We start from the raw sequence: 24,661 nt of genomic DNA on the forward strand, positions 1-24,661 counted from the left end.
CTGTATTTATTATTAATTATATTATAATCTCAACAGCTGGAGGAGGTGACTCTACTGCTGCTTCAGTAGAGCATATTAGCGAGCCGCATACCACTATGGCTAATGTTGTAAGTTAGCTATATATTGTTAATGCTAAATTATTAATATTTATTTGTTTACAACAAATTGACCTTAAATTTGCAAATCTATAATCTTTACTTTTACTGTTTCAGTGAGTGTACTTTAATAAGCAGTAAAATAATTGTAGGCAATCATGTTAAAAGATATACAGATGAAATGTGTTAGATTGTATACAGTAGGGTTGGGCGATGTCCCCTAAATTGGCAGTTGACGATGTTTACAGTAAAACATCGTGATGGTCGATGATATCGTCGTTTGAGGGGGAGGGGGGGGGGTGTAATTATGTAAATAGGTAGATAATATACTATATCTCTTTACATAAATACTATTTTCTACTTAAAACTATCATTTCGTTATTTTTACTAACCCAAATAATGAATCATCCGCTAGGTTGCACGTGAGGGGAAAAAAATAGGTTCCTTCCACTTAAGAGTTGAGCTCTTTTTTTAAAAATATATCTCTTTACATAAATACTATTTTCTACTCTTAAAAAAATAATTTCGTTATTTTACTAACCCAGTGTTTTGTATGTGAATGCTGTTGCAACTTGCACGTGAATATTAGCTACCACAGGAGTGAAGCACAAAGCTTTTAGCCTAGAAAGGAAATAATGGTCAGATAGCACTTTTTCATTCTGCTTTGCAATCTGGATCTGGTCACTTGATTTTCCGTGAATTTAACAATAGGCCCAGTCCATTTTATCCCAATGGACATGGACATCTCGTTTCTTTTCCTAAATCTTCACTCACGTCGCCATTTTCGCAAGGGATTATAATCGTTTCTTCCTTTCGTTTGCTTATAATTAAGTCTATTAACTATTCACATCCTTTACTGTGGTAAAGTATAAAAAGCACTGTAGGACGAATACCTTTTTACTTCAAACTTTATTTAACAGAGTTTGTTCTAGTTATTAAACTTGGTTAGGCGCGTCAAGAATAGCGGTCTATTTGAAAAGCGCATTTCACACACACACACACACACACACACGCCGCGGTGATTTTAGTTTCGTTTTCTCTGGCAGTGAATAATCAAACATTGCCTAAATGTCTTGCCCTTGTGGAAGATAAAATCCGCTCTTCAGAACTTTTACAACAAGTGTTGCCTTGCAACATCAGGAGAACACATGAAGATGAAGATATTCGAAAAGGTGTCTTTCCAGCTTGTGTCCCACATTCCTCTCAAAGCGCAGAGAGGTAAATGACGCATCTTTGCAGGGAAATAGTATGAATAAAATATTTTTCTAACTAATATTTAATTTTCTTATATTCTTGAGGTAACGATTATTTACTGAAAATCGTTTAAATGTTTTATAGGCTGTGTAGTTTCACTGACGGAAGTGCTAAAATAAACACGCATGCATATGGATGTTTCAGCCTCAAATGATTTCAAAATGTAGGCTATATAGGCTATATCTGGCATAGACTACAGTATTTAAAATAGCATAGGCTATATGCATGAGTTACATTCTCAATTTGATTTACAGAGCAATTCCTGCTAAGTTTTTAGTTTAACTACTATAGAAGAGGATTAGTGTGTGTCGCACTCGCAACAGGGGCGTGGCATCACGATGGTCGCGCTCCATCGTGATGTCGGTCAGCCATCACGATGGACGATGATATCGTCCATCGGCACAACCCTAGTATACAGTTGCTGGTTTGCAGTGCAATACTCCATTATTCACTGCAAGGCAGGGCCCCAAAATTATCCTGCTTAGGGCCCCCAGATTTACAGAGCCGGCCCTGGATGTACTGTAATTACAATCTACACATGCAAATATATAAAGTGTAATAAAATAAAAACTTAAATGCGTATTATGGATATTTTCTTTTCAATAGTCCTTAAAGAAGACATTATGGAAGCAAAATAGCCCAAAATCTCAAAATGTACCAGTGCATAAAAAAAAAATAAGTCTTTCCATAACATCAAAATAATCACACACTTCACATTTGCATGTTACAGGTTATTATCAAAAAATAAAAAAATAGCACCCAAAACTCTTTCAGATGACTATAGATGACCCCACTCTTTCCTCTGGCCAGCAGGGGGCGCTGTGCTGTGAACAACTATGGCTCAGGCCTCCTCTGAAGGTCTCCATCTCAGCGAGGAGTTATCATTGCACGTTAGACAGGTGAGTGTGTGATGGAATGTCCCAGCTGCACAGCTGAGCGTCAAATGCATGGCATCGATCATATGCTCGTGTCTGTAACTGCATTAGTGCGTGACAGACAACCAGCGTCTGTGTTAGAGACTCCTCTCTGCAGATACAACACAGGGCGTTTTAACCTCCTTCGACGAACCCTTACATCACCCCACTTATCCTCAGCTACCTGCCCGTGGGCTGTCTCCATGGCAACCTCACAGCGGGCCACAGGAGTCGGTTCCCATGGGAACGTGATGTGTGAGTGACAGGATGGCCTCTGCAGTATCCCGAGCATTCTCGCTGCAACCCAACAGGGAGCGATGGAGTGTGTCCGAGGCAACCCCAAAGTGACGAGCGAAGGCCCCATCACCATGGAAACCGTGGTATAGGGGACGTAAGGGGGGTTTCCATAGCAACCTCACCCCTGCATAAAGAGTTAATAGTATGAGAGATCCCACAGCAGTATGGAGCTCTGTCTCCCTCCACTCCTTCCAATCCATTTCATCTTCTCTTGCTGTCATACACACACATTTTCCATCCTTATCTTTCCACCCAATCCTCCGCTTCTCTCTCTTCCTCTTTCATCACACGTATCTAAGACAGCCCATAATGTGGGTAGCAGCTTTCTGCTGTTGTGTCCGTAGTAACTGTCAATAAAATACAACAGAGCACGGAGGAGTGAAGCGATGACTGATTCACACTCTTTTATCTCTCCACTGAACACTAACTCATCATCACTCCTGCGTTGTTTTCATCGTTCACCGGCCCCTACAGCAGACATTAGCACGCTCTCTTACTGCCATAAAGGCTGGTTCACATTGACTCAACAAACAGCACAATTTAAAAACGTTGTATGGTCGGCTGTTGGATGTAGAATGTTCACATTACTCTGACAAGCTTTGTTTTAAAAGGTTAGTATTACTGGTAAAACATAAATTATGTTTTCATCACATGGCGTGTGAGAGAGAGAAGGAGCTTATAATAAAAGACAAGCACAATGGCATGTGCACAAATAAAACACGGACCGGGGACGAAGTACAGCAGGTCAGCAATAAAATCATCTGTACGTGCAAGATGATAGGATCCATAAAGTATGGGGCTTAAAGTGCCACTGAAGTGCCTTGAAACGTGCAGCATTGTTAAATATGTTGAGGTAATTTCCACTGAATCAGGAAGACAGGGCGGGACATATGCAACAGCTCCTCCCCTCTTTAAAAATAGCCAATAGCGTTTAGTTTATATCACAGCTCGGCCAGAGCAGTTGAGCTCAGTAAAGCCACAGTTTCCTCCTAATCTCCACCATATCGCTTTAAAGGTCCCATGGCGTGGATTTTTTTATTATTTTATAATGTTTCCTGAGGTGTGCTTATATCGTTAGTATGTATATTGTTTTTACTTCATAAAATAGATAATTTAGAAATAAAAGGCATTTTTTTATATCCTGATATTAGCCCTCTGGCTTGAATGCTCTGTTTCAAGGGTCGTGTCTGATGTGAGACTTCAGTGAAAACGCCCACTGTTGTGATTGGCTGACATCTTTGCATTTGAAATGAGTATTAGATTATGTGGCGGAGGGGGCGTGGTTTAGCGAGGTCTGCAAGCACTGCCAGATAGAGTGGGACTTGGCACTCGTGGACAAGAGAGATGGACAGCTGGAGAAAGATTGCAGAGAAAGTTATATTGTACGGAGTTGTTGAGAGCACAGTGAGCGTGAGTTTATTTTGTTTGTATCTGAGAGTTCTGAATAAACACGAGTCCCAGTCACGCCGACCCTGTCTTCTTCCACCTTATTCTACGAACTTTGTAACATGTGGAACCCCTCTCAAATACTTTTACTAAGTTTTTTTTACTATTACAGCCGTCGAGATGAACAAATCGTGAAAGTGTTTATTATAGCATTATTTTTTTCATCTTTTCCCATCACATGAAAGGCTGCACAGGCAGTCAGTTGATCGCGTGAATGCAGTGATCTCGTCATTGCAGCGATAGTTCTCTCACAAAATGCTTTCACCAACAGCAAACGCGACATCGGCATGAATACAGTAAGAGCTTCATTGTGCAGCATAACAGCGTCATTCATTATAACGGCAGTTTGGGCAAGTGTGCAGATACAATTGCGAGGTGTGATTGACAGCTCCGAACATTATAAAGAGTGTTCTTTGATCGCTAATCTAGCATCTAATCACAATTTAAATAACAGATTTGTTTCATGCTACTAACAGAAACGATGTAAAGTTTATTGTTTGGTCACTGGCTTGATTCACTGATGCATAAACAGTATTAAACGATTTAGAAAGAAAGTCTGTGTGAACTTGAATAATAGCTACACATCAGAAATCACAGACCAGGCATTAATGAACACTGTTACTCACTGTTTGTGGCGGTGCTGTGGAATCCATATCGTAAAGTCTGTTTGTAAAGCCTGTGCCTTGCGACTAAAATAAACTGAATCCATTTTCTCCTAATTCTCTGGGCGGGCAAAGCAGAGAAAGGGGAGGTAACCTTTCCCCGTATGAAGAAGGGAAGATTCCAGATCGGCTCGTCTGAGCTCTCATTTTCTCAAAGGTTATAAATGGGTTAGGGATGCCCATTTAAAATCATTTGGTAAATTTAACGCAATTAATTATAAACAATGTAATGCAATAAATAATTAATACAATATTATTGTTAACTATAACTGAAACTATTAAAAATAGTAACTATTTTAAAAAACTTTTTTTTAATTTAATTTTTTATGTAGCCTTGGCAACTAAATGAAATAAATAAACTTAAATTACAAATATTTGCCTACTGAAACTAAACTGGAATAAATGTAAATTAAAATCTAAAAGGGAATAATACAAAAAAAAGAAATAAAAATGACAAAAGCATACAAAAGTACAAAACTAAAAGAAAGCTCATTTGAAATATTTGAAATTAATAAATATTATAATACGCTGATAACGTATAAATGATGCTAAAACAAAATTGCACTTGACATTAAGTAAGGCCTGATAAGGGGTCTTATACCATCAAAGCAAATAAAGCTTGAAGTATCAACTTCATGTTTTGTGAGTCCACAGGTAACGTGCCTCACAAACCACATTTACAGAGCGCAGACAGCACAAAATGAAACAGAACGCAGGGTGTTGAGAAGGAATGCAAGAACATGTTCTGTGTGAAGGGCCTTTTGTCTACTGCAGACAGATATGGATTACTGTGGACTGTGCACTTGTGATATACTTATGTTCAATTACAAGGATATAATAAAATAAAAAAATACATTGACTTCTTAAGTCATTTTTTGTGATGTCTATTCAATAATTTTGCCACAGTATCTGCCACAGTAACGTCTTTATATTATTTATGGACATCTTCGATATCCAAAAATATTGATGCACGCGATTAACTCCTAATAATACTCCTAGTAATTAATCAGCTTTCTGATTAGGTGAGATTATGTCAAAGATTCCATGACCAGACAAATGCAAAGTGAACATCGGTAAACCAAGCGTGAAACCAGTGGTGACACCAACACAGCAACAACTGCCAGCAAACACCAAAAGTGTTAAAACGCTGATTCAACAGAACCCCGCAACTGTAGTATGAAAATATTACTCTCTCTCGCACCCTTCACTCTGTCTCTACATCTCTAGTATCTCTGACCAGCTTCTCACCTGAAGCCTGGACCTCCATGATGTACTGGTGGAGATCCTGTCCCTGCTGTATGACCTCATAGGTCATGTTGTTCATGGCGAGTTTGCGCTCAGTGTGTCTGTGTAGTCTTTGTTCAGCCAGAGTGAGTTCCTCTGTGTTGAAATCAGAAGCCTGTCGCATCAGATCTTGTTTCCATGCATCCAGCTCACCCATCACCTACGGAACAGACAACATTTATTACCAGTTTACACTCATATTTATGAATTAATAAACAACATCTATTCAATATAATGAAAAAGTGTGTAAAAAGCGCAATTAAATTATCATTAATGTCCAATATGATTCATGTTGAGTGAGAAACAGACCAGAATTTAGGTCACTAATTGAGATTGATTCAGATTTATCTAGTTCAACTCTCTTAAGATTTCTTTAATGTTTTTAAAGAAGTCTCTTCTGCTCACCAAGGGTGCATTTATGTTATTAAAAATACAAAAAGCTATAATATTGTGAAATATTATTAAATGTAAAATAACTTTTTTCTATTTGAATATATTTTAAAATGTAATTTATTCCTGTGTTTCTTGAGCAGCAAATCTGCATATTAGAATGATTTCTGGAGGATCGTGTGACTCTAAAGACTGGAGTAATGATTCTGAAAATTCAGCTTTGAATCACAGAAATAAATTGCAATTTAAAACATATTCAAATAGAAAAAAACTATTTTAAATTGTAAAAATATTTCACAATAATACTGTTTTTGCTGTATTTTAGATCAAGTAAATGCAGCCTGGGTGAGCAGAAGAGACTTCTTTAAAAACATTTTGAAAAATCTTACTGTTCCCAAACTTTTGACTGGTAGTGTATATATACACAATATATACAGTATATAATACAGTATATATAATAAAAAATTAATACTTGTATTATATTTATAATTATTATTTATATTTTAATGTTACATAAGATTTGGTTTCAAATAAATGCTGTTCTTTTGAACTTTCTATACATCAAAGAATCCTGAAAAATAATTTACACAACTATTTTCAACATTGATTATAATATTTAATATTTCTGTAGCAGCAAATCAGCATATTAGAATGATTTCTGAAGGATCATGTGATACTGAAGACTGGAGTAATGATGCTGAAAATTCAGCTTTGCCATCCCAATCCCTAATAATATTTCACAATATTACTGTTTATTTTTTGTATTTTAAATCAAATAAACGCAGCCCTGGTGAGCATAAGAGACAATATTGCCGATATTATATTATATATGTATTATGAAAACTCTTAAGAAAAATCTTAAATTAAAAAACATATATATTAAGATGAAAAAATACCTATTCAAATATTAATAAATACTGTAATACTATACTGTATACTAAAACAACATTGCACAGAAGGCAAAAATTATCAGTAGGATAAAAACTTAAATGTTGGTTTGTCTGTCACACAAAGCATGCATGGCTTCAGAAGACTAAGTGAAGTCAGAAGAAGTGTATGAGTCAGAGTGACCATTGTTGTGGTACTGTAATGGTGCTTTTTCTTTCTTTTTTTGAAGCTTGACAGCCCTAGTCTTTATTTACTTTCATCATATTGAAAAGAGTAGGCAGGATATTCTCCAAAACAATCAATTATGGAACAACATGCGGGTGAATGATGGCAGAATTTTGGGGTGAACTATGAAATAAAGTGTATACAGTAAGACAAAAAAACACTCCTAAATCCAAAAACTCATTTACAGATTCAAACAAACACAAAATACACAATTACAAAATACACAACATATGTACAGACATGCTGATGCAGATGGCACAGAAGCACATCTGTTCAAAAAATGTGCATTAAAGGTCCCCTTCTTCGCGATTCCATTGTTCAAACTTTAGTTAGTGTGTAATGTTGCTGTTAAAGCATAAATAATACCTGTAAAATTATAAAGAAGTTCCCTTTCAAAGCCTACAGCGAACGGCTGGCTTGGACTACATCCTGGTACTTCCTTCTTTAATTACGTCAGTAGAGCAGTAGAACAGACTAACCTCCGCCCACAAAGAAACGCGAAAAAGGGGGCGCGGTCTTGTTGCTGTCCCACGTGGAGAAGCGGACGGTCGCGTGGAGAAAAGGAACTGTTGCGTTGAGTGTGTTTATCGCCATGTCATCGAGACGCTGTTATTTTCATCCAGGAGTCAAATCACCTTTGTTTGGCTTTCCCAGGGACGCTGTAGAGATTATTGAACGCATACATCTCCCCGTTAAGAGGCGTGACCTTTCCAACGTGCGCTAAGCTGCTGTCGAATTACAACACAGGAACCGCTTTCACGTGCGCTAAGCTGTGGTCGAATCACAGCACAGGAACCGCTTGCACAATCAGAACTCGTTACGTATTTCTGAAGGAGGGACTTCATAGCACAAGGAAATCACCAGCCGTTTTTAGGACGGTGAGAACAGCGGTATACAGATAAGTAAATTGTGTGAAAAATACACGCGAAACATGAACACATGTTATATTGCACACTGTAAACACAATCAAAGCTTCAAAAAAACACGAAGAACGGGACCTTTAATAAGGAATGGTTCAGACCATCAAACACACACATTCACACACCTCCAGGGCGTACTGCTCAAAGATACGGAGCTGCAGGAAGATGTCCAGTTTGATCCTGCGCTCATGAAATAGCTCCTCCATATGAGCCTGAGCCTCATCCAACTGCTGTAGAACACCCTCGATATGAGCCACTGAGCTGGCATGAGGAAGCTTATTACAGGCCAACGCTGAGTCTCTGTTTGAGCACACACAAACCCACGCCAACACATCCAAGAGCAAATCAATATCAGTAGAGGGCATGTTAATCCAGAACCAGTATATACCAGCACGCCATCACATGTAAAATCATGTTCAGAAGCAATCTGAAAAGAATATTACGTTATATACTTTATTTCGATGGTCCACTTTAGACATTCTACTAACTATAAGTAACTTATAAGTAAATCCTGTACTTCACAACTGTTTCTTTTTCAAGGCTGTTGCAAGTCTCATGTTGGGAATCATTTTGTTAACTTCTGGAATGGAAAATGTGAAAACAGTTGGGTTATGATGAAATGCCGTACAATAGGAGCGTGTTGTCAAACTCACCGCAGATGCTGAATAAGCTCCTCCCCCTCTTTGATGACATTGAGTGTGGCATCCAGTGTGCTGCTCTGCTGCTGCTGAAACTGTCTGATCAGCTCCTGAACAGCATCCACCGACTCAGAGTTCATCACCGGCTCCACAAGAGTCTTCTGAAAGTCCTCCATCCATGACCACAGCTAGAGACAGACAGGACAGATCGATAGACAGACACATAAGTCAGACAGATAGTTCTACTGTATGTTCTGGGAAGTGTTTCTACATTCATAGGTGATTGCCAGAGTGTTGCTAGGCAGTTGTTTGGTTACTAGGTTACTAGGGCAAATTCTGGGTAGTTGCTATGGCTTTGTTAGAAGGTTGCAAGGGTGTTGCTAGGCACTTCCTAAGGTGACACCCACAACACGATAACAAATGCTTAGCAACACCCTTGCAACCACCTAGAACACTCGTGCAACAGAGTGACTAGGGTGTTGCTAAGAGTGTTCTAGGTGGATGCAGGGGTGTTGCTAGGCATTTGTTACAGTGTTGTTGCTAGGCAGTTGCTAAGGTGTTCTGGGTATTTTGTCTAGCAACCACCAACAACACCATAACAACTGCCTAGCAGCACCCTTGCAACCACCTTGAACACTCTAGCAACAGACTGACTAGGGTGTTAGGTGGTGTTAGGTGGATGCAGGGGTGTTGCTAGGCAGTTGTAACAGTGTTGTGGATTGTTGCTAGACAGTTGCTAGGTAGTTGTTCTAGGTTGGTGGTTGGGGGATTGTTGGGATGTTGCTAAGGTGTTCTATGTAGTGTCTAGGTCATTTTTAGGTGGTTGCAAGGATGTTGCTAGGCAGTTGCTTAGGTGTTCTAGGTATTTGCTAGAACACTGTTAGGTGGTTGTTAGGCAACTGTTAAAGTGTTCTATTTGGTTACTATGGCATTTGGGGGTGTTATGGCATTGCTACATAGTTGTTAGGATGTTGCTATGTTCTAGACAGTAGCTAGGTAATTGTTAGATGTTCGCTAGGGTGTTTCTAGAGTGTTCTAGGTGGATGCAGGGGTGTTGCTAGGCATTTGTTAAAGGTTGTTGCTAGGCAGTTGCTAAGGTGTTCTGGGAATTTTGTCTAGCAACCACCAACAACACTATGACAACTGCCTAGCAGCACCCTTGCAACCACCTAGAACACTCTAGCAACAGACTGACTAGGGTGTTAGGTGGTGTTAGGTGGATGCAGGGGTGTTGCTAGGCAGTTGTAACAGTGTTGTGGGTTGTTGCTAGATAGTTGCTAGGTAGTTGTTCTAGGTTGGTGGTTGGGGGATTGTTGGGCTGTTGCTAAGGTGTTCTATGTAGTGTCTATGTAATTTTTAGGAGGTTGCAAGGATGTTGCTAGGTAGTTGCTTAGGTGTTCTAGGTATTTGCTAGAACACTGTTAGGTGGTTGTTAGGCAATTGTTAAAGTGTTCTATGTGGTTACTATGGCATTTGGGGGTGTTATGGCGTTGCTACATAGTTGTTAGGATGTTGCTATGTTCTAGACAGTAGCTAGGTAATTGTTAGATGTTCGCTAGGGTGTTGCTAGAGTGTTCTAGGTGCTTGTTCTGGTGATGCTAGGCAGTTGTTAGGGTGTTCTTTGTGGGTTCTAGGTGGCTACTAGGTGATTCTGGTGTTGTGGCTGGTTGCTAGGCAGTTACTAAGGTAATCTGGGTATTTGCTAGGTGGTTGCATAGAGACAGAGCGACACGCGTCATTATGTGAAGACCACGCCCACCGGGGGGGAAAACAATCAAACCATCTCCATTGACTTTGTATTGCGTGAGGCTGCCTCCTTGTCATTTCGGACTTATAACAAAAAACTGAACAATATATAAAAGCTGATATGTGACAAAGTGTACAGCAAATAAGCTAAACAAAACCCAGAACCAAAAACCCAAAATTAAGCTGTTTTAATTAAGCTGTTGACCCAAAAAACGAGCGTTTAAGGACAAAAGAGTGGATTCAGGCCATTGAGACAGAGCGCGACGGGTCATATTACACTGAGAACTACGGCGACTAGAGGGGAACGTGATCAGAGACAGTAAATATAATATATAAAACGGACATTTGGACTTAACAGTGACAAAATGTTTACTGCACACATAGACATATTGAGGCATACTGAGTGTCAGGATCCCAAAATGTACCCATTCTTCCTGCTGAAGCTTCACTTCGTATTGCCTGTATCCACTTTTATCTTCTTAAACGCTCGTTTTTTTGGGTCGACAGCTTATACAAATTTATTTCTGTGTTTTTTAGCATTTTTGCTGTACACTTTGTCACATATCAGCTTTTAGACATTGTTCTGTTTTTTGTTATAAGTCCGAAATGACAAGGATGCAGCCTCACGCAATGCAAAGTCAATGGAGAGCGTTGGATTGTTTTCCCCCCCGGTGTGGGCGTGGCCTAAATATGCTCGGTCTCTATTAGTGGTAGCCTCCCTGTGGTAGGCAGGTAGTTGGTAGGCAATTGTTCTAGGTGTTTATTAGGGCACTTTGAGAGGTTAAGGTGTTGCCAAGTGATTGTAGTTGGCTGTAGTCGCTAAGGTGCTTTTGGGAGGTTTCTGGAATGTTTCTAGAGCATTGTAAACTGGTTTCTCTACTCCTTTATAGTAAGAAATACTTCTCTCATAAAAAGTTGTTTAAATAGAATCTCATTATGTTGGCTTTGTCTATTCAGTTTAGTTTTTAATTAGTGCAGTCAGTCAGTAAGTGGAGTAGAGAGCAACTAACACAATCTCTTACGCATGAACAGAGATCAGTAACAACGCGATTTTTTGGGAAACACTGTTTAGTGTGTGTGCGTGCACTACCTCTTTAGTGTGGGTGTGAAAAGACACTGAGATATCCAGTAGCAGTTTCCTCTGCTCCACCCTCCGTACAAACTCCTGAACTCTGACCTCCAGGTGATGGGCGGCAGCGTAAATCTCTTCTGGATCACACTCTCCCGTCTGAGCCAGCTGCTCTGCTGCTTCCAAGAGCTTATCCGCATTAGTATAAGTGTTCTGGAGTCAAAGAGAGAGAGTGAGAGAGAGAGTATATTAAAAATATCTCCCATGAATATTAACAGGAAACTTAATAGTATGAACGATATCACTGCTACTGCTCATTTGCTCCTCTCTCATCAGGCAAAAAATACACACAAAACAGAAACAGAGTGGGTTCTAACCTGTGCCACCTCCTGAAAGTCATCGTGCCGTTTTTGTAGCGCTCGTGCTCTGTGTACAGACTTCCCAACTCCTGTATGTTTACTCAGGAATGCCTCTCCATGGTTTTCAATCCAGTCCAAGACCTAAGTGCACACACACACACACACACACACACACACACACACACACACACATCAACATCGGATTGTTTTTAAATTGAAATCCTTTAAATTTTTAAATTTAAAGGAAAATTTCAAATAAAGATATCTCCAATTCTTCCTTTGTGAAAAAGAAGTGTGCTTAATTGCATTTTACACATCCTAAAACAAGTCAGAGCTTATATAGTTAGTTGTAAAGAGGCTCAGTGGATTTTTTGTAAAGGTTCAAAAAACTTCATCAGTTAGAAGTCAAAGTTCTTTAGTTCACTGCACAAGCTCAATGCTCGTGTAGGCCTCGTTTTTGTCTAAAGAGGCCCTGGAAAAGATCCAGTCACATCAAAGAAACAACACGGTCCTGACAGAGAACCGGTGAAGGTACAACAAAAATCCCCTGAAAGCGACAGCCACAGGAAGTGGAGTGTATTGTTGGATGAATTGACTAAAGGCCAAGCACAATACTGCCGTCCCTCGAGGATGCTGAGGCAATCTCAGTCAACTCTATGAGTCAGAGTCCATGTCACTTCCTTGTCACTTCCTCTAATACTCTGTGCAGTTTGTCCTGCTGTAGGAGAAACATTGTTACATGCAAAGATCTAAAAACAGCTACTGAAAGGTTGAGAGTTTAGCGTCAAATTTGTCAGATGTTGAATTATGTGGGTATAGGGTGTGTTTGTGTGTTGCATGCATGCGCGCATATGAGTGCATGCATATCTGAGTGATTTGCATAGTGCATGTGTGCATTTGTGTGTGCGGTTATGCGCATATGTGTGATATACCTGCTGCACGTCTTGTTGAAACACACACAGCTGAAGTCTCTGGTGCAGCCGAAGCTTGCGATGTTGCAGGAGACCCTCCAGTCTGCGATACTGAAGAACTACCTCATGGACCATCTCCAGAACCCCCCTCACCGCCTGACTATAATCGGCCCCCGCCGTCAGAGACCCCGAGTCAGCCGGGGGCTGAGGCCTCTGCAACACATCCAGTAGGGTCTTTCCTTTCTGACTGACCTGCAACAAGAAATACAACATTTATTACTTTGTATTTCATCACTTTGTTACCTTTTTTGTTACCTAAGAATAATATCTTACTTTTTTACTCCTCCACATTTCATACAAACATAGTTTCTTATTATTTCAAACGTGATGAAATCGTGTCTCGGAGACACATTAGACATGTTCGATTCATGAACAAATCGTTCTTTTGATTCTTTTCATTGAATTTGTAGAATCGCTTCACAAATTGCACTGGACAATTAATTAGCGAATGACTGATCAAGTTGCAGCTGTTCTCGAGTCAACTCACTGATTCGATGATTCATTTGGAGAGAGTTTCTGGTTAACAACCAGGGCTTGACATTAACATCCGCCAACCTGCCAAATGCGGGTGGATTTCAGCAGTGGCGTGTAACCCAGTCACTCCTATTAGACACTTTGTCGAGTTGAATTTTAAATATATAATATATATATACATTTTTCAATTGTAGTCTTTTAAAAAAGCATATAAACTAAGTGCAATGTAGTGTTGTCAAAAAAATAGATTTTTTTGATACATAGCGATACTGAAATATCTGAAACACTTCCAATACTTTCCCCAGAATAGATAGACAATACCAGCTGTGCTTTCTCGCTCTCTCATCTCTCTGACAGAGTTGACACATAAACCCACCAACCTTCACTCACTCGTTTCATTTGCTCTGGATGAATATTGTTGGTGTTACAGTCCTTGAATTTCGGTGTGGGATTCCGCATATTGTGCACAATTTTACATAATTTTGTGCTACACCCAAAGTGCACACACATAAAGCTATCTCTCAGTACTAAATTAAGTTATTTTTGTTGCTGCTATGTTTTTTTGTTGCTGTTATGTTTTAAGAGAACGTAAACAGTTGAGAAAGAAAACGCATGTGTAACAGTATAATGGATCTGTGCGTCAGGTCTTAATGTGACAGTAGTCCAATATACCTCCTATATCGTTATTTCTATATGGCAGTTTTTCCCCATGGAATCATTGTAAAATCTCTGGGCAGTGAAAATGCTGAGTGACTAGTAACTTTGGAAACCCACTAGCCACTGTGGATGGTGAGCAAGAAAGTTGCTCTGTTTATAAACTCACTGAATTGGTCATGTCAGACTCAAAATGAATCAAGAACCATTAGAAATATGATACTCAGAGCTCGAGGGTGTAGATGATTTGACTGATGGACTGATGACTGATGGTAAGTTGATAATGATAAATTTTAGTATTGTTTATTGTAAATAAAAATCATATTTAGGCTATACAGTACATGACTATAAGTTGTTTGCGAACTAAATCTGCTCTACAAGGGCCGGCGTTTTAAACTTGTAAGACTGTAAAAAGCTAGCATGCCAAAATATCTGAGTTGAGAACAAGTACTCCCCGAGAAGACAAAGGACATTTTCTGGAAATTAAAATCTGAACTGTCTCTTACAGTCATCATTCCCATCCGAGACGACGTCACACTGAGTGAATCATTTGAGAATGGCTTTAATTTACATGCTTTTCCTTTCACCTAAATCTTCCCCCATCCTTCCTCTAGAATTCACAAAATCTATATGGTTTAATTTCAATTCTCATTATACATGTTTGATATCATTAGAAATGTCTCTGTGCGACTGGTACAAAGATCTCATCACCATAGAAGTAAACAAGAAGATAATAAAGGTTTTAAGAGTTAGAGAAATTTGGCTTATTACTGTGGGTGTGGATAGTGATTAAATGTAAATTCCCATTATTAACACGTGTTTCCATTTGAAAGAGATTTCTGTCTTGGTCTGAGCAATATAATGAGGTCTGACAAAAGGTTCAGCGCGATACTGGTGAACGAGTTCGGCCCGTAACGCTGAGCGTCTACTAGATGCTCAGTGTTACGTAATATTCAGAAGTCAGGTATGTATCTTTCACTCTTTACTTCAGAGTAATTGATGTTATGTATGGATTATATTTGAATTGATTATGTAATTGGCATTATACATTTACCTGACTGTTAATAAATTGTTACATTTTGATCTATTCTGACTTACTCTGGAATTATTAACTATCTCTAGTAGATTATGAACGGGTATAATTTCAACAAAGGGTTCAACAGAATAATTAAATGTGTGGTTACTGGTTAACTATAAATGACCAAATAACCAATTGGCAATCTAACTAAATTCGAGATTATGATAAATGGAGTCAGATAAAGATGAATTGGAATTAAATCCTTATGTCAGCTGAAAACACCTAACGCACAACAACCTTAACCCGCGATCGTTAGCCTCCATTGGAACGATTTTAGCGTGCTTACAAACTTATAGTATAGCATGAAATGCATCAATGTATGAAACTATTTTCACTCAGAAATTGCTAGCAAATTTCACAAATATTTCCAAAGAAACTGCAAGTGACATTTTTAAATAGTAGAAAGACTGAAATGGTATATTCTTGTAAAACATACTCAGCAATCTGTTTTATTTACAACATCGAAAAATCTTTTTTTTTAATAAAATAAGTGTATATGTGCACTTGTATCACAGTCTGAGGCTACTTTATGTAACAACTGTAAATTATGTAAAAGCAAAGCAAATCATTGCTTAATCTAATTTCAAAAGATATAAAACTTCTATAGCCCATCCACAACACTGCACCAACCAACTCATTGACCACAAATAAAGGCTGCAGCTCATATTTAAAAAATTTACTAAAAAGAGCAGCGCCTGAAATGCTCACCTCTGTATATGCTGCGGTGACCTGCTCGTACAGATTCTGGTGGTTGTGAATGGCCATCTCAAGTTCTGGTGTCGCCGTTGGCAATCCGCCCTCACCGCATGACTTCACCCATCCCTCCATGCTGGACAGAAACTAAGAACAGCACAGAGAGAGAACACGCTCTTAAACTTTACAGTAAAGGTCCATGTAATAAAACCAGAGAGGACAGAGGTGCACCGTTGTACAAAGTCATTACAAAACAAGCTCAGACATAATTAAACAGTGTTGCTGAGGATCATACAAATTGGGGTCATAAATCAAAAAGGCATGAAGAAGCTATGTGTGCACATTTAGACAAAGGAGTTATTAATGAAGAAACAGACTGAAACTTATAGAGGAGCTTTAAGTACAGTTGCAAATAGAATTACTAAGGTATTTATCAAATAAATCAAGGAACCAAATTATTGACAGATAACGGAGGAACTAGTTAGGAAATATAACATCAACTAAATAAGCAGTAGTTGGGATTATAAAAAGTGGTAACAATGGTTGCTTTTTTGGTGTAGCCTAATGCAGTCAGAGTTAGTTAAATAAAACCAGTTCATTTAATCTTATTTTAGGTTACCTTCCAAAACAGTTTTACAGTGCAAAAACACAATGGGTAAATGATTACACCAAGTGTATAAAATGTATATGATGCATCACAATGCATCGATCTGAAAATAAAAACTGAATGCATTCATTACAATCATACACTTTAAAATATCACTCAAAATACAATACTTTACCTGATTTCAGTTGAAAACTGGTTATGAAACATACTAAAATAACCACATCAACCTGAATCAAATCAAATTGAGGCCATATTTCAGATTTCACAATGCATAACATTGTTTGATAAAGAATAATAATCACATTGTTTTCAGAGCTCATTTTTGCTCATACTGTAAAAAAAACATTATGTAATTTAATTAATAATAATAAATTAATTGTTTTGAATGAATACAATTAAAAAAGTACGATTAAAATGACCACCTGTCACGAAAAATTATTCTTTTAATGAAAAAGGACCATATGTGCAAAGGATTTTAGAATATTTTTTGATTGCTCTTTTAAAATAATACAGTCTGACAATGCTCACATTGCAAAGCTCAGTCCCTAGTCCAACCAGACTAAGTATGGAAAATAATCAGCCAAAAATGTCTAATTCATTAAGGTGCATTATTACTCATTTCAAAAGCAAAAAGGATAGTGTATCAAAAATGATCATTTATATAAAGCGGAAAATGTCGCTTGTGATTTCTGTGTCGCAGAGAATTTCAACGATAATGAAAACGGTCATGTAAAACTAAATTGTGTTGCAAGAAACAATACATAGAATTTTAGCGATAACCCTAGTCAGGAAAGGAAAATATCCCAAAAGTACAAAATATGGTCCTTTATAAACAACCACCGGCTGACATTAAAACATTTTTTTAGTTCCCCTATTATGCTTTTTCAAATTGTACCTTTCATGCAGGGCCAGTTGACCAATCAGAACAGAGTAGGCTCACAGAAAGGAGAGGTTTAGAAAGTCTAAATCTTCAAACTAACCATTTTTAGATTCTTTGAGAAATTAGGTTTTGTGGGATGTATATTATGAGAAAATGAAAGTGTTTGTTGACCTTGAATACATGTATTTAGGGTCAAAAAACACTTTAATTTTCTCATAATGTACTGTGGTAGGAGACCTGCAAAACAAAATTAGGAACTTTTAAAGTAGCATTATAGGGGCACTTTAAAGGGGGGGTTGATTATTATTTTACCTTTTAAACTTTAGTTAGTGTGTAATGTTGCTGTTTGAGCATAAACAACATCTGCAAAGTTATGACAAAGTTCAAAGCAAAGGGAGATATTTTCTTATAAAGAAATTGCTTTTTAAGGACTGGAAGGCACTACAACGAGCTCATTCACGGGTATAGTGACATCACTAACCATAAAATGTACATAAATCCTGCCCCCAGGAACACGCAACAAACATCTGTCGCATCCATCTGTTTACATTTATTGCAATACTGTATGTAACACAAATGCAATAGCATGTCATAAAAGCAAGATGACAACACAAGTTATAACCGTAATTAAACTAAACTATACCTTTTCTTCATCTTCATGCAGCATATATGAAGGCATTTTACAACAGTTCCCACACGAGCGATTTATAGATTATCATGACAAAATATGCTAATAAATGACTATCAATGAAGATAGATAACTCCACATCACCTACATAAATTCATCAACTAACCGTTCAGAAACGTCCTGTTGCAATCTACATGTTGTCACTTCTCCTTGAGTCTACACACTCTTGTTAAAATCTTGAAAAAAGGGGCATTACATGTCCTTTCAAATTGGATAAGCTTCACAGGCTTCAAAAAATAAATCTAAAATCAGATTTTTATAAATGTATTCTTAAAAACTACAAGCGACCAAACAACCCAGTTATTACCTGTTCAGTTTTTTGGTGGAACACCGAGGACATGGCCAAGATGGCACTGCGCTCCTCCAGTGCAGAGGCAAAGCTCTTCCAGTCTTGATCCAACTGACCAGAGATCTGCTGTATCTGAACGGCGGCGTAATGACCCGTCTCACAGAGCCGCGCCGCCACTGAGACGATGCGCGAGATATTCACATATGCATTCTAAAAAGAGAGACAGGATGCCAGATACTATTAAATCAGTAACAAGAACACACAAAGGCTGTCTCATTTTGTCTAGTGAGAGAGAATATCAAGGCTGTTTTCTTGTAGCATTTCTCCGTCGTACCATAGAGTTCATGGCAAAGTGGTCATGCTGGGTCTGTAGATCTGCTGCATGCTGGTAGCTCACGCCAATGTCTGTGTGTGTCTGCAGGAACAGCTCTTTATTGTGTCCGATCCATTCAAACATCTACAGAGAGCGAAAGAGAAAGAGAGAGAAATACTGCATTCACAGACGGTTTGAAAAAAACCTCTTCCAATGTGTTTGGACACACAAATAAAGTAGCAAACGATGACCACAGGCTGAAGATTAACGTACTGGACCAATCAAGATATTGCTGCATAAATATTTACAAAGGCCCAGGCAAATTTGCTCAACAGTCGTTCTAGGGCTTTGGGTGATTTAACTCCCTGTTACTGTTCAAGTGATCTACACATGAACCTTAATATACACAGATTTTCTCTTTGGCTGCTGTACAAGCAATAGCCCTTAGTGTTCTGGCTCTTGTGGAGCACAGATGGGCTCAGTCAGCAGGACCGGGGAGTGTGAGACTGCCTCTCCGCGTGGGCTTAAACGGAACACAAGGCCTCCCGCGGACATCAGGCCACAAAAGGGAGTACAGTGAACATTCCATTATCATTACGATCATTTATTATTTAAACTTTCATATGACCTTCACCTATATTACTCTACTACCGTTAGCTGATTGTTCATTGAAACATGCTTTTAAAAAAATGTAAGTGGTGTGCAATATATATACTGTATATGAAAGTATGTACCTGAGGGAACAAATTAGTGCAACGTGGCTACGATGTTGTGGAAATTAATTATATTTTTCCCATGATATCTATTTTCTCTTCCACATTTTATGAGCGGGGGCCATATTTATGAATCTGTTGTCAACAAGAGAGAAGCTCTTTTGGGCCCTGAATTGTTTTTACCAAAATAAAAGCTCTACGGTTTAATGTCTGGAAACAAATATTTCCATTGTAATTTTATTATTATACTGCTACTACTAAAAATATTAATAATAATATTATTTTTTTTTTTACAGTTCAATATTATTATTAATGTTGTAAATTATTCATTATCAATTGAACAGTTTCATTTAATAAAATTAAAATAATAATTAAATGATTCATTAAATATTTCTTTATTGTTTTTAAATAATTTTATAATTTATACATTTAAAAAATAATAATAATAAATTCATATTACTATTATTAAACATCAACACTTTTTGTTTCATAATTGTCATTGTATATCATTATATCTCCTTTTAGTTTATCCCTGACTGTTCTTCCTAATTTTCCTTAGTATTATTTCCCCTTCCTACATAATTACACTCCGATCCTATATCCTCTAACCTTTTCTGCATCCTGCTCGTACAGCCGTAACTGAAAACACTGGTCCAGCTGTTGTTTGCGGTGTTGCCAGGTTTGCAGAAGGTGCTGCCGTGTAACTTGAAGCTTATCCAACAGGGCGGAAATCTTAGGTACCAAACTCTGGAAGTCGGCCCCACCAGAGAGCCTTCCGTCTCCTCCATCCCTGATCTTCTGAAGGAGTCGCTGTCCTTCATGGTCTAACTCATCCACTGGTGCTTTCGTCATAGTCTTCCTCAGTCGAGCGTGCTCCTCCAAGAGTTTCCGCGCCTCCTCTGCGTTAGTGGCCAGCTCTTGGCAGGTAAGCACCTCTTGTAGCTCTTCCAGCCGGGAAAGTAGGTGCAGAGCGCCTCCGGTGAACTCCTCAAGAGAAACACGGAGCTCAGTCCATTCTACGTGGTCGTACTCCAGGGTCCCCTCTAGATCTGCCGTCAGCTGAGATGGGTCCACCAACTTAGTCAGACCTTCCACTGAAACCATACTGGTCTAAGAGAAGAAAAGAATAACCACTCATGTATGAAACAATATATAAAACATAAGGATTAATATACAGTCTACAGTCACTTTTGCTAAATGAAGCCCAAGAGAGTGATCGACTGCACATAGTAAAATTAAATTACAAATAAATAAATGTAAATTAGGGCTGTGAATTTATTTAGTGTGAATAAAAACAAGGGTATAAAAACAATGCACAATTAATGGGTGCTGTATGAATGTCTACCTCTTCGAATTAGATTGCTGTGAACTGTAAGCCAGAGGTAGGCTTTTGTTTATATGGAAATAAACAATATATAGAGTTCAAGTTTTCGTCTGCCACAATAATGTAACGTCTTTTAATTATCTTTAGGTGAGGGGGGTTCTCAGCCATTACTGATATGAGTAATTGTGATGAATTATTAAAATAAAAAAACGAATAATTAATCATAGGACAATTCAGTTGAATGTCACAGAAAAGCATAATAAATATCTATACACTACCGCTCAAAAGTTTGGGGTCAGTAAGATTTCTTTGTTTAAAGGAATGAAAACATTTATTCAGCAAGGATACAACAAATTGATCAAAAGTGACAGTACACTAAAAACAAAACAGTTTTTTTTACATTGTTATAAAAAATTATATTTCAAATAATCGCTGTTTTTTTCATGGTTTGTTCTTTGTATTCATCAAAGAATCCTGAGGGGAAAAAAAATCACAATTTCCACAAAAAATATTAAGCAGCACAACCATTTTCAACATTAAAATTAATTGTTACTTGAGCAGCAAATCAGCATATTAGAATGATTTCTGAAGGATCATGTGACACTGAATTGTAATAATGCTGAATATTCAACTTTGCCATCACAGGAATAAATTCTATTTTTAAAATAAATTAGAATAAAAAACTGTTATGTAAAATTTAAATAATATTTCACAATATTACTAGTTTGCTGTTTTTTTTTAGCATAAAAGATTTCTGTCAAAATAAATAAATAAATAAATAAATAAATAAAAAATAAAAAAAAATATATATATATACATATATATATACATATATATACATATATATATATATATGTATATGTATATATATATATATATATATATACATATATATATATATATATATATATATATATATATATATATATATATATATATATATATATACAGACCCCATCTTTTGAACAATAGTGCAATAAAAATGTCATGGCAAAAACAGACACAATGGAGGCTCTGTACTGACAAATCAAAACTTTTTGTCAGTCTTTGGATCTTAACAAATTTAAAAGAAAAATTCAATAAATAAAATCAATATGAAAGTAAATCAAATGGCAGATTTTTTTAAATGTATTTTTTAAAATGAAATTCCATTCTTATACCTCAAATGTGAATTTGGCACTGCCAAAGTTGGTCTTCTGCTTCTGCCAAAAGTTGTCTGGTTTGATAATGAGAGCGACACAGATCTCAGCTGGAAATGACTCCTGTAGCGTCTTTAGCAATGGCTTGATTAGATCCCACTTAGATCCACGCATGTCTACAATCACTGTAAACCCTCGTTTACTTACATCCTCACTGCACAGGAAACAGAGATTGACAATGTTAGAGGAAGGCCAACAATTTAAGGCCATCCAAGAAAATTTGAATGAAAATCTGTGCATATCTTTTGTACAATTGCTTAAAGGCATAGTTCACCCAAAAATGTAAATTATCCCATAATTTATTCACCCTCAAACCATTCTAGGTGTAGATGACTTTCTTCTTTCAGCCAAACACAATCAGAGTTAAAATAAAATATCCTGGCTCTTCCAAGCTTTATAATGGGAGTGAATGAAGACTGAGATTTTGAAGCTACAAAAAGTGCATCCATCCATCATAAAAGTACGCCATACGCGAGTTTAGTTCAGGCAGAAGAGTGACCTCTGACCCAACACATGACGTATTGACAAACGCAGAAGCGCAGAGAAAAGAGAAAAACAAAACACCAGTCACAAACCATGGGCCCTATTTTAACGATCTGAAACGCAAGTGTCAAAGCACGAAGCGCAAGTAACTTTGTGGGCGGGTCTCGGCGCTGTTGCTATTTTCCCGGCGGGATAAATGGCTCTTGCGCCCGGCGCAAATCTAAAATGGGTTGGTCTGAAGTAGCTTCATTATTCATAGGTGTGGTTTGGGCGTAACGTGAATAAACCAATCCGAGCGTCATCCAACATTCCCTTTAAAAGCAGGTGCGCAAGTTCCATTATGGATTGCTATTATTATGGCGCATTTACCAGGCGCACGCCAGGAGCGGTTCACAGCCGAGGAGACTGATGTGCTTGTAAGAGCAGTGAAAGACAGAGAAGTGAAGTTGTAATGTTGTACATTATGGTAAAGGTGATTTCACAGTCTTTTTTTTTTCAGTCTTTCAGTTTTTTCAGTTTTTCAGTCGATTTTTTTTTTCCTGGTTCTTGACGGACAAACCAATTTGTCAGATGTCCTTATATACATATATGTCTTGCCACTATTGGGCAAACAGGTCTTATCCTTAATTATTACAATTAGCCTGAATCATTTGTAAGCTAGATTTATGCCTATTTTTTCACATCTTCGTGGCACACCACAATGATTTCCGTCATCTCATGTGTTAATATTTTTTTAGTGTAACAATTTATGATTTGCAAAAATAACTGTTGCATCTGTGTAGATTACATGAGCAAAGTGTATGCGCGTTGTGCACGCTATACATTATGGTCAAGCATGCGCCCTTAAAATAGCATAATGAACAACGCGCAACGCGCCACTGACTTTAGACTAGGTTTTTTCTGGTCAGTGGCGCAATTGTTTAATGGAACAGCAAAATAGCACCAGGGATTGTTTGCGCCGGAACACGCCTCCTTTTTTGCGCTGAACCGCCCAGGTAGCGCAAGTTCATTCACTAGTTTAGCGACGTGCTTCTGTGGAGGGAAAAGCGCGCTTTGCGCGGGTGCAAAATAGGAATGACACATGCGTCGGTGTACAAAGTCAATTGCGCTGGGTGCAAGATAGGGCCCTATAAGTCTAAAATGAGAATTTTTTTAAGAGAAATGTCAGAGGAGCTTGAGTTTGTTGCCCAGCCCTATATGGGTCAGAGGTCACTCTTTTGCCCGAACTTGACTGGAAGAGCCAGGATATTTTTTTATATTACTTCGATTGTGTTTGGCTGCTGAAAGAAGAAATTCATATACACCAAGGATGGCTTGAGGGTGAGTAAATTATGGGATTATAATTATGTTATAAAATTTTTTGTGAGCATTTTGAGAACATTAGACAATCAGATAACGTTACTGCCTGGATTAACATTTGTTTCATAATTTTGAGAAAACCTTGCCAGAACGTTAAGTTCTATAAGTTCTGACTGTTAGCTGGGAAGCTATATGATTTTAGAGTTGCATTACATTGCATCAGAATGTCCTAAAGATCAAATAGCTGCTCTAATCAAAGGCTTTAAATGCATCTATGTCCTTCTTTATGTCACAAACTTTAAGTCGAATCAGCAGTTTGGATCGGCAAATTTCAGCAGTTTGGCGGTTTGACACGCGATCCGAATCATGATTCGACTCACTGATTCATAACGCTTCGAAGCTTCATGAGGCCGTGTTTTGAAATCGTCACTATATAAGTCGTTATTTAGGGGTTTTTTTGCGCACAAAAACTATTCTCGCCGATTTATAAAGTTATTTTAGAACCACTGTAGTGAGATGGACTTTGTAACGACGTCTTTAGTACCTTTTAAGGGTCTTGAGAGTGAACCGTGCCATTGTGCCAATGGAGGCCTTTCAGAGCCATCAGATTTCAACTAAAATATCTTCATTTGTGTTCCGAAGATGAACGGAGGTCTTACGGGTGTCGAACGACATGAGGGTAAGTAATTAATGACAGAATTTTCATTTTTGGGAGAACTAACCCTTTAAGATATTAATTCATGTTTATTCTTCAGGAAGGGATGATCGCGTACACTCACGCGCCTATACAGTGATCAGTAACTTCACAT

At 37.9% G+C, this 24,661-nt stretch overlaps 1 protein-coding gene across 2 annotated transcripts in view; it reads right to left on the reverse strand.

Moving 5' to 3' along the window:
• Window positions 1-24,661, reverse strand: part of kalrnb (kalirin RhoGEF kinase b) — a 134,931-nt gene that overhangs the window by 89,180 nt on the left and 21,090 nt on the right. Inside the window, exons 4-14 of one of the 2 annotated variants that reach the window (XM_079840705.1) lie at window positions 22,032-22,224; window positions 20,157-20,657; window positions 18,856-18,978; window positions 18,540-18,731; window positions 16,073-16,204; window positions 13,120-13,350; window positions 12,206-12,328; window positions 11,850-12,041; window positions 9,029-9,201; window positions 8,501-8,675; window positions 5,917-6,112 (exon numbers count right to left, since the gene is read on the reverse strand). In XM_079840705.1, the coding sequence (XP_079696831.1) occupies window positions 5,917-6,112; window positions 8,501-8,675; window positions 9,029-9,201; window positions 11,850-12,041; window positions 12,206-12,328; window positions 13,120-13,350; window positions 16,073-16,204; window positions 18,540-18,731; window positions 18,856-18,978; window positions 20,157-20,657; window positions 22,032-22,224 (2,231 nt within the window). The remainder of the gene's footprint in view (window positions 1-5,916; window positions 6,113-8,500; window positions 8,676-9,028; window positions 9,202-11,849; window positions 12,042-12,205; window positions 12,329-13,119; window positions 13,351-16,072; window positions 16,205-18,539; window positions 18,732-18,855; window positions 18,979-20,156; window positions 20,658-22,031; window positions 22,225-24,661) is intronic. The other variant, XM_079840706.1, reaches the window with a different exon arrangement.

The sequence above is a fragment of the Gobio gobio genome (assembly GCF_949357685.1).
Source record: "Gobio gobio genome assembly, chromosome: 17".
In the NCBI taxonomy this organism is placed as follows: domain Eukaryota; kingdom Metazoa; phylum Chordata; class Actinopteri; order Cypriniformes; family Gobionidae; genus Gobio; species Gobio gobio.